The sequence below is a fragment of the Elaeis guineensis genome, chromosome 13 (genome assembly GCF_000442705.2).
Source record: "Elaeis guineensis isolate ETL-2024a chromosome 13, EG11, whole genome shotgun sequence".
In the NCBI taxonomy this organism is placed as follows: domain Eukaryota; kingdom Viridiplantae; phylum Streptophyta; class Magnoliopsida; order Arecales; family Arecaceae; genus Elaeis; species Elaeis guineensis.
Genome location: NC_026005.2, coordinates 53,576,485 through 53,587,483, shown reverse-complemented (window position 1 = coordinate 53,587,483; position 10,999 = coordinate 53,576,485). Strand labels below are relative to the sequence as shown.

Sequence of the window (10,999 nt, the reverse complement as noted above, 5' to 3'; positions counted from 1 at the left end):
GAAGTAACAAATTAATTTTAAGATGTTGATGACAATCTGTATTAATAAACCAAGAGCAATAGTCAGCGACATAGACAAATCAAACTTTAAGCAAAATGAGAAACTCTTGAAAAACATCAATCTGATTAAAGGAGGTGCAACCATATTTCTAAGCCTGGTTGGCTTGTCATATAGGGGGGAAACAAAGAAAGCACATGATTGATAATATATAAGATAAATAAGAACCTATTTCCTTTTGTCATATAGGAAACCAATGATCACGCACAGGGGTGGAGCATGTCACTGTACAGAATCCAGTTAGCGAGACAAAAGGTGAAATAGGAAAATTGTACACTAAGAAGCTAAGTTTACACCATACAAATTTAACAACATGAAGAGGGTGATACATAGGGGCCAGAAAAACCTAAAACTTACAACTTTCATATGAAGTGTCTATTTATGTGGCTGTCCTACAAATGCAGTAATATGATATGGATGCCCGGCATTAAGAACTCTTGTTTTAAGACCCCTTCATGTATTGAAGTTACGCTTTGCAGCTTCCATTTTCAACAATAGATCTTTTATATCAGCTTCCATCCTCATTTTCATATTGAAGTACTCAACCTGTGCCCTTTCAATAACTTGTAATTCTTTAAACTTTTGTCTACGCCTTTCCTCTGCCTCAACCAACCGCAATTTCGCAATTCGACTAGCATAATCTTCCTCAATCTTAACATTCTTCACTATTGCTATGTGTTTTAGGCTCTCAGCTTCTCTTCTTGCATCATCAGCACGTTCTTGGTACATTTTTGCCTCTGCCTGTTTGAACTTTACAACACTTTCCAATTCATCGATAACTGGCTTCTTCTCAAGATTTATTTGTACCTCTGCATCCCTAGTCTGCTGACCTACTCGTTCATGATCTACAACGGAAAGAAGACCTGCAGTTTCCAGACGGGGGATTTTCTCTGGGGGAACAAATGGCAACCTCGTTCTTTCTTTGCTTGAACCAGCTATTCCATTGGTTCCTTCAGCATCATTTCTAGATGACCCCTTGGGAGGAAATATGGAAGGACTACTGCTGACATTGGATTCACTATCTGAAATATAAAAATAACAATTCAGCATGGTTATGTTTTCTCACTAGTTCAAAAATACGGCATTAAAGATACAGCATTATAATACAGTCATGATGGATTCATAAAGATACTGTAGATTTCATAGCTGTCATTTTATGATCACAGTAAATTCTCATGATTGGATGATGAGGTCTCCAACGTTCAATAAAAGGGCGTAACTTTAGAGCAAACTGCAAGACTGATAAAGTATAGCTGTTGTAGAAGAACATGATCACACTTAATTGACATTTAACCAAGTAGGTGAAGTGAAACTAAAATTCAAAAAAGTGAAAAGAAGCAACACCCACCTTTCAGATTTCTTGCCAAAACTGACACTTAGACATCGCACTATTTGGCATTTAAAATTATTAAACCTTGATGGCACTACCAATTTATACTGGTCATTTGCACATATTCCTACACAAAAAGGGTCAACTCTAATAGTATACCAATGCAAAGTAGGTGAGCCATCCAATCATGCACACACAAGCATGCATGCATGCATAAGCATACTTGTCCATGCATGCAAACACAAGTACATGCCCCCACCTACTTGTTCCTGCATGCACGCACAACCATTTATGACAGACCATGTGAAATAACAGCACCTGTTCAAATAAGCCATTTCATGTGGATCATATCCTCACACAAAGACCATGCCAAACTATCCCAACTGAGTGATGACAGTCCTCAAGTTTCTGCTCAATTGATCAATATTAACAACTATAAAGAATGCTCAACAGAATGTGAATATCAATTGGTAAATAACTTTCTTCAATGACAGGGTGTGGTAACTAGCCACAGTTAGCACCATCAATCTTTCCAACAAAAAGCTGCTTTCATGATGGAAAGCAAAAACATAACATGTTTGGCAATCCTACTTTTCACCCCTTGATTAAGATGTTTGGAAGGAAAAGCCTTTAGCTATTTGAGAAAGGAGAGACTGCAGGAACTGATTAAGATAAGGGCCTGAAGATGTAGCTTGACAAAAAATGAGGAAGAACCAAGGAAGCTCTGCAAGAGCGGTACACCAAGGAAATTTGGGTTTAGCACACTGGATAAAAGATTCTGAATACTAAGAACTAAGGTTGCATTTGGTGCATCGCCAGACAATCTTGGAAGGTAATGTTGATTGCCTTCAAAATAGATTGCCACCATTAAATTGCCAGTAACGTTAATTACTGTGTTTGGTACACACAGACAATGTTCCAGTAAAATTATAGAAAATCTTAATTGACATGTTTGGTACAACAGTCAGATTATTAGTAACGTGAAATCAAATTTTCAAAATACCCCCAATAAGTTTGTCCGAATGCTCTTCTTTTTTTCTGGTGAGAAGTGACGGGAATAGTGTCGGCGTGGTAGTAGTGCGGGGAAGTGGCGGGCTGAAGGATGTAGGGAACCGTGGGCACTGGGAGGGATGAGAAGGGGGCTAGCGCATGTGGAGCGATGGGGGTGGTGGGGACGGGCGTGGAGGAGCCACGGAAAGGTGGTAGGGGACAAAGGCGAAGGAGCCGCAGATAGACAAGGGGAGATGGAGGAGCTGCAGGCCAGGGGCGCACACGGAGAGGGGTTAGAGGGAGGGGGGAGGGTTGGGCAATGGGTTTTGTGTGATTTTTTTTGGGAGATAATTTTGTCCAAAATTTTTATTGCAACATTGCCAAAGAAGTGATAATCTGGATAGCCATCCTTTCCCATGGCAATCCAGATTACCTCCCATGAGGCAATCTGGATTACCACCCAAAAAGCATACCAAATGCAGTAATCCAGATTACCACACTAAATTGCCCGCAATCTGGATAGATTGTGGGTTACCAAATGCAACCTAAAGAATCCTCAAAGAAAAAGAAATTGCTTGAACATGAAGTGCACTTTGTGGATGTTCAATCGCACAAAAAGTGGATCAATTTTTCGTGTAGCAACCAAGACTTATCCCTTGATGATTTTGAACCCATCCAGCACCCTCATGTTGGATATTAAAATACAGTACTTAATCTGACATTGGAGATTTGCTTACATATAACTAAATATTCCAGTGATATCTAGTCATCCTATTGTCTATGATAACTATATCATTCAATGAAACAGAAGGTACTTGCAATCAGCACTTGATCATAAGTATGGTATGACCGGAGTTTGAAGTTCAAATGAAATCACTGACAAGTGGAAGTTTCTACTGGAATTAAGACCAGAATATTGGAAATTCAGTTTCAATAAGTTTCAATGGTTTTGGTAAGTTCCAATAATATTGGTGGTTTGGACCTATTTTGGCCAAAACTGACCAAAAGTGATTATGGATGCTTTGGTCATCAGTACATTTCTTTGAACATAATAGTTAAAGAGTCACAACTTTGGATCATTTTTTCGAGTTTAAAGAGGAAATACTTAGTCATGGATTGTAAATCTGGCCTTTGAGGAGTTTAAACCAATGATGGATGCTATGCTTACAAGATATTGTTCACCAGTACATCTCTCTCTCTCTCTCTCTTGTGCATGTAGCATATGCTTGGGGGGGGGGGGGGGGGGGGGGAGGGTAAAGAATAGTTCATTTCTTTAGATACACTTACTTAAATAGTTATGATTTTGGATCATCATCCATTTAGTTTGGTGTTCAAAGAGGAAATACTTGCTCATGGATGGTAAAAGCTAGCCCTTAAGGAGTATTTTCTCAAGATTAAACATGTTTCCTTATGTATCTTTTGAAAAGTTGTATTTGAGAGATTAGAAGACCTTTTTTGGAAGAATTAGTTTCAAACAACTCAATTGAAAGTTAATTTTTCCTTAATGGAAGAGACATTTTGGGTCATTAAAAGTTTTTGGGATAAAAAGGAGAAATGAGGTGGATGTAGTACATAGATCCCCATGAGTAGTAGACTTGTTAGATTTAAGGTTCGATTTTCATAGCATAAATATTATACGCTTTAGATGATACATTTGATCTCCATATTTTGCAGGTCATAAGGTATATGTTGGTATTTGGTACTTGATATGATGATAACAAATTCATACTAATTTGTTGTTTTATGTTATTGCATTTAATTCTATAAACACTCATATAATTAGGCGTTTGATAATTATCTAATAACGAAAGAATTCAAATGTATTATAATTCGTTAACACTTTCATCGCTTTCTGAAATATTGCAATAATTTATAATTTCAAGCTTTTAGTCTCAAAAGGTGGAGGTAGCACTAATTGGGAGAAGAATGACTCAAATTGTTTGAACATGTACAACATAAGCCGAGAGACATACCAATATGGAGTGATTTAATATATATGTAGATATATGCACATATATATGTGTGTGTGTGTGTGTGTGTGTGAATAGATAGATAGATATTGTGTGTATTTGTGTGTGTGTGTAGATAGATAGATAGATACATCTATCTATCTATCTACACACACACACACAAACATTAATGTATATATGTATATATATGTATATATATATATATACATATATACATATATACATACGTGTGTGTGTATTATGTGTGTATGTACATGTGTGACGAATGTGTATGTGTCTGTGTACAAGGGAGATATAAATAGACCAAAAATCACAAAGGAGGTAGTAAGAATGATATATCAATGGTTCTAAATCGAGCAGCATGGAGGAAAAGAATTCATGCAGCCAACCCCAACTAGTTTGGATTAAGGCTTAGATGAGTTGGGTTGAGCCTATAACACCAAAACTATAAATAACTCTACCTATGTTTTGTACATAGCTGGTCCCATGCCCAGATAAAGCAGGAAGGTTGTGGTAGGCTAACGGTCAGCATAAAATTATAGTCACATCATATAAAGATGACTCCTAAGAAATCCATTAGTGCATTCCCTACTGGCGATGCACTGCATCAGACCTTGAGTTATAGAGACAAACGGGTGGTTAACTAGTGCATTCTATAGAAACGATGCACCACATTGTCGCCTGGATATACTGAGAAGTAGGCAAGAGTTCGCATTCTTTTATGCAGCAATGTGGATAAAGAAGTTAGTCCAGGAAAGTAGGATACATTTAGCAACTTAGAATACAGGATCATTGATAGGATAGTTGATAAAACTAGTAATGCAACAACTAAAAGGAGAGTTAACATAGCTTAATGCAAAAGACCAAGAAGATACAAGGAAAAACAAAAAAAAAGGTTGGTAAGTCATAAACTTTGATATAAAGAGAAAGATAGGAATCAAAATAGAGCAGGAATCATTATAAATTAAAGTTAAAAGATAAGGTTGTAGACATTAAGGTAGTAGGAGACAAAACAGTCTTAATAAACAGTGTTAGAAGAGGAGTCTATTAATATCATTACTGCTTATGCTCCTCAAGTAGGGTTGGATGGTGCTACAAAGTAACACTTTTGGGAGAACATGGATAACTAATTGAAGAGATCCCTAGTGGAGAGAAGATATTTAATGGAAGAGCTTTGAACGGGCGTGTGGAGAATATAAGTTATGAAAGGGCACATGGAGGTTTCAATTTCAGAGATAGAAACAAGAAAGGACATACCATTTTGGAGTTGGCCAACATGACTATTTAAACAAGGAAGGAGCTTTCCACAAAACTTAAAAGGCCAATTAACAAGTATAAGACCTAACTATCTGGTTATACAGCTCAAACTATGTAACTGACAAGAAAGCCCCCAGAAGTCCTTGGATTTAGAAAGGACGAAAGATACTAACATGAATGAATTGTGAAGCATACAAGAAGTATGGCTCTCCTTGGTTACAACTCTATCAACATGAATACCTAAGGTGCTGCAGTACTTCAAACATTATCTTAAACTGGAACTTAGAGGCCTCACCCATGACAGCTTTGATTATCCAAGTAAGATTCGTGGAAGTGAAACTTTGTACTTAATGAATACTACTGATTTATGACCTAGATATCTTTGGCAGGAGAGGATCCTACCATTCAAACCTAACAATGTGGGACAAGTGGTGAAAACTACCAACAAGACGAGTTTCCCCAATACTAACAACCAGAATATTGACCTAGTGGGAACTTCCAGATTGTCATGCTGTTTTACAACTACACCAAGCACATATTAAAAAAAAAAGGAAAAAGGCAAAAAAAAAAAAAGAGGGTGTTCAAAAGTGCACAGGGCTCCAACCACTACAGGCTCTGGAGAGAGTCAAATGTATGCAGACTTACTCTCGCATAAGGAGAGGCTATTTCTATGTTAGAACCAGTGCACCTATGACAATAGAGGACATACCATTGTGCCAAGACCGACCCTCACACAAGATCCCAAGCAAAAAAACATTATATACATCCAGATGTCCAGCATTAGTCGAATAATATGGTAAATTGAAATAAGCCAAGATTTTATGTTGCAGATAGTCAATAGCTTACCAGAAAGAAATGTCATTACATAATTGACAACTTCAGAATGATTGGCTTTATCCTCCAGTCTCATCAGCAACTGCTCCACTACATCATGCAATTTTTTACCCCTCACATCGTTGCTTCCAGTAAAGATCGTCTTCACATACTGAAGTTCCTTAGCAAGAGTTTCTACTTTCCAGTCCTTGGCACAGGTTTTAAAAACTTCCTTCACAAATCCAAACATCTCAGAACGATGACCACAAGCAAGACAGTGAAACTGCATCTCAGTCATCTCTTGTGCTCCTGTAGAACTTCGCCCATTCCTAATATGAGAATCACGCAACCCACATTCTGTGTGGCACCAGTGGAGGCAGATATCACAGCCCACCCAGCTACAAGTATTAGATGCATTGTCAAATTTGGAGCACACAAGACACATGCATGAGCTGCAGAAGCCATTCTTCTGTAAACAAATTTTGCAGTCACAATCATCAACAGGCAAAATACTCCGGCAAGCAAGATTGCAGCACTTCATATTTAAAAATATCTCAACAAAATCAGATGATGGGATGTTATTCGCCCTCCGAATGAAATCTGGAAGACCTGTTTTTATAGCTACCAAGATCTCCAGAAGGACACGAGGGCATTTGGACAGTGTTTCTATAGTCACGTCAGACTTCCTCTTAAGTGCTTCCTGCAATGCACATATTTGCCCACTTTTATCTGCACTAGTAATCATCTCACAGATTGTTTCCTTCAGGTATGCTATGGAGTGCACTGTCATTCCTTGAAGCATCCTGCCCATTAGATGTAAAGGTTCTGCCACAATTTTGGAGACAATGCTCTCAATGACACCAGCACCATTGAGGGCAAGCAGTTCACCTTCTTGTTGCTCACTCTTAAAAAGGCTACTGCTGCTTCTCTCTCTTGTGAGCACCCTCTTATCCTTACTGTGTTCTGACCTAGTATCATGAGAGCCATGACTATGTGTAGGCGACAACTGCCTTGGAAGACTTGGCTGCCTTGAGGGCCCATTGGACTTCAATTGATGTTGCCCGTTCAAAGAATTAAGTGAATTCTGCAAAGCATGACCATTCAGCAGTATTCTCTGGAAGAGTGGGGCAGCTCCTCCCTTCTGTTTAGTCTCGTTTGAAACCTGAGCATGCCTTATGGTATCATTAGAAACCTGATCCACTCCTTGAAATATAGGGTGGCTACCAACTGATTGTTCATAATTATCCATTGAATTCTGTGTAAGGGAACAACTAGGATTGTGAACCAATGGCTGAGAACTTGTGAATGAGATCGAAGTTGTGAAACCATCTGAGTTTGTCCAGAAAGAAGATGGCAAAGACTGGATGCTTTTTCCATGGCTAGGAGAATCAGGTTTTGGCTTTGGCTGTTTCGATGTATGATCTAACAAGACACCTGGCAAACTAAGAGAGAGATCAAGTGGCTCCATTTTGAGTTTCTCATCTTTATGCTTGCCAATAAGAACCCCACCACAGTGTTCTTTCTCACGTTGACTAACATCAGAACGGAAGACAAGCTCAAAGCCTCTTCCACTGGGGCCCTCCATGGAATCACCAATGTTGACTGAATTTGCTTGGCTGGAGATTGAAGTTGCTAGGCTCTTGCCCTTGTCCTTGTAATCCTCCTTCAGCTTGTCTGACATTAACTCCAGAGTCATTTCCTCCCGATTGCTCTCCCCAACAAATTCCTTACTCGAATTAAATGGACCAACAGCATGCTCTGGTTCAGCCTCAAGATCAATATCTCTTCCTTCCTTCTGCACCACCTCAAGGTTTATAGTTGCCTCTTCTTTCTTTCTTCCCTCAGTTTCAGCTTCTACTGCCTGGCTTTCTCCCCTATCCTCCTTTGTTTTGTTTTCTGGGTGAGGACAAACAGAAGGCACCGTTCCTTTCCCTTCCTCTGCACCTACCGGCTCTTCATCGCAGCCTTTCATTTCCATGCCTTGGGAAGGTGACGACATGCTCTCTACATGAAGGACTCCCTGTTCCTCCCTAAGTGATTTACCTTCTACTTTATGACCATCAACATTGTTATCTTTTCCTTCTCCTTCTCCCTCCTCTCTTTTCTTCTCTTCAAATTCCTTGACCGACTCATGCTGGTGATCCAGAGCCTGCTCAGCTACATTTACTTCATCCATTGCTTCAGCCACATTTACTTCATCCATTGCCACATCTGTTGCCTTCCCTTCTTCCTTCCCACCACTATCACTCCCACCATCGGACTTATTTTCACTAGCTATGATTTCTTTCTTCTCGGAACTTGTTTCTGGTATACCAGTGCATTCAACTTCTGTATCCTTACAATTTTCTGATTCACTTCGCACCCGCATCTTGGTATCATGCAAAGGTTCAGCTACAGGACCAGTTTCCGGTTCTGGATCTGGTTCGAGCTCTCCTTCTTCCATCTCGCTACTGCTACAGCTATCTCTGCACGGCTTCTCTGCCTTCGTTATCTCATTTTTCCTAGACTGTTCACAACTCGAGGTTTCCCTGGACCTTGTCTTCCCTCTATGATCCTCGGAGGAAGTGGCATGGCTTCCTCCTCTTCCCACAGAATCCGAATCCACAGCTGGTGATCTCCTCTCCTCATCAGCAGCAGCCTCGTTCTCCTTCTCCTTGCCATTGATTGATCTCCGCCAAGACAAGCCGCTGCTCCCCTCCCGCCTCGACCGGTCCCTCTCCGACCTGAATCCCTTCGGAAATTCCCTCCTCAGCCCTGAGAAGCTCTCCGACCGGTACAGACGGTCGCTGCTCCCGTAAAGCCCACGCGGAGAGGACGACACCTGCATCGGCCGGTCGCCGGCATCCCGGTACCGATCAAACCCTTTCCGCCGCTCAAATCCGTCCACTTCGTGATCAAGCCTCTTCCGCTGAGATCTGGAAGACTCCCGATCATCATCAAGAGACCGATCATAGGCCGATGACGACGAGCTTCTCCGCAAGCTGTCAGTCTTGTAGTAGAACCGACGATGCGAGGACAATCGCTCCGGATCTTGATCCCGTCTCGGCCAGTCCTTAAAAACCCCCTTCTCACCGACGTCCTCGTCGGCGTCTTCACCGTACGATCTCAGCCTCTTCATTTAGATCACAAATAGCCTATACAAATGGACGAAAAGTCACTACCTTTCAAGATCTACCCGGAGCTTGCCCGCCAGAATCATGAGCTCCCCAAAACCCTAAATTTCCTCAGAAATAACGGAACGAGGGAGGAATTCAGGACCCTAGCAAGCGAGCCAGCCGGCGAACAGCGGATCGGGGTGAGAAGGGCGGCGGAGAGTGGCAGTGGGGGACGCCGAAGGGAGGAAATTGCTGGCGGTGGAAGCGGAGGCGGCGCCGGATACTCCCATGAAATGAGATAGGAGGAAGCTTGTTGGGGGATGGATGGAGAGAGAAAACGAAAACTGATAGGATGAAAGGCGTGTATAAAGAGGCTTCTTTTCTCTCTCCTCATTCCTGACCCTCAGTCAACGTAGTCATTAATTGTTAGAGGATTAGGTCCCGTAACTCATCGCCCATCACGCAGTTTCTCCTAATCTCAACCGTCCGATCTTCCGCACATAGAATTAACGGTCCAGATGACCCTCTTTTACCGCGAGTGGGTCGTACGATGGCGTTCGTGCGAGAGACGGCGTGGGGCGGTTGGTTGCGCCTGCAGCTTTGACGCGATCGCGCGACGAAGATGGCAATTCGGTAATCATGTGTGCTTCTGAACACAAAATAAATAAGATATCAAATAGCCGCTTGCCACGTGCAAGTTCGAGCCTGGAATACGATTGCTGTACGAAATGCTCCGTGAGGGGAGGGAAGACAGCTGTTGGGTGTTGTTGCCATTGAGGCCTTTGATGGGTGTTCTTTTTGACTAAGCTGACAGCTTTTGCTTGACGCATTGAGACTATCGAAATGACTTTTTGACTCGCCTGCTCCTCCTCTCGCTGTCCTCCTTTGAAAACTTTTTTATTAATTAATCCAATTGATGTTTATATCTTCTTCTTTTAATGTTAAGAAAAAGAGGAGCAAACGACTGGGTTTCCAGCTCGACGACCCGTGTTTCGCTGCTTTGACATATGTATATTAAAAGTTGGCCACGTTGGGTGGCTTGTCAGTTGTTAAAGCGGCAGCATGTTGGGCTGGACCACATGGCCGCGCCATGCTAAAATCTCGAGGCTAAGTACAAGTACAAATTGAACTCCTTCGCGATCTTTTAGCGAAGGTCCTATCACTTGGATAAATTTAAAAAAATTTATTTTAGATTTTATATATATATATATATATATATATATATATATATATATATATATGACATTATATAAAAAACCCTCGCAATGCAATGCACGCGCACGTATAAAATGTAAATTTAGAGAATATAATGTAATTTTAAATATTTATAAGATTATATATATACAAAATCCAGATAGAGATAACTATCCTTGATAACTTGGTCCAAGCATGAATAATGGTATAGTATATTCCAAATTAAGTAATCAACAATAGTCTAGCCTTGCCATTTTATTGGCTATAAGAATAGGGATAGCAGCATTAAGAAG

General features: G+C 40.8%; 1 protein-coding gene across 1 annotated transcript; it reads right to left on the bottom strand.

The window, feature by feature from the left end:
* Nucleotides 1-209: 209 nt before the first annotated feature.
* Nucleotides 210-9,819, bottom strand: LOC105033144 (protein OBERON 4). Its single transcript, XM_010907822.4, has 2 exons — nucleotides 6,451-9,819; nucleotides 210-1,079 (listed from the first exon to the last, which is right to left on the bottom strand). The coding sequence occupies exons 1-2, from the start codon at nucleotides 9,533-9,535 to the stop codon at nucleotides 511-513; spliced, it is 3,654 nt and encodes a 1,217-aa protein (XP_010906124.1). The 5' UTR covers nucleotides 9,536-9,819; the 3' UTR covers nucleotides 210-510.
* Between the last annotated feature and the right edge of the window lie 1,180 nt (nucleotides 9,820-10,999).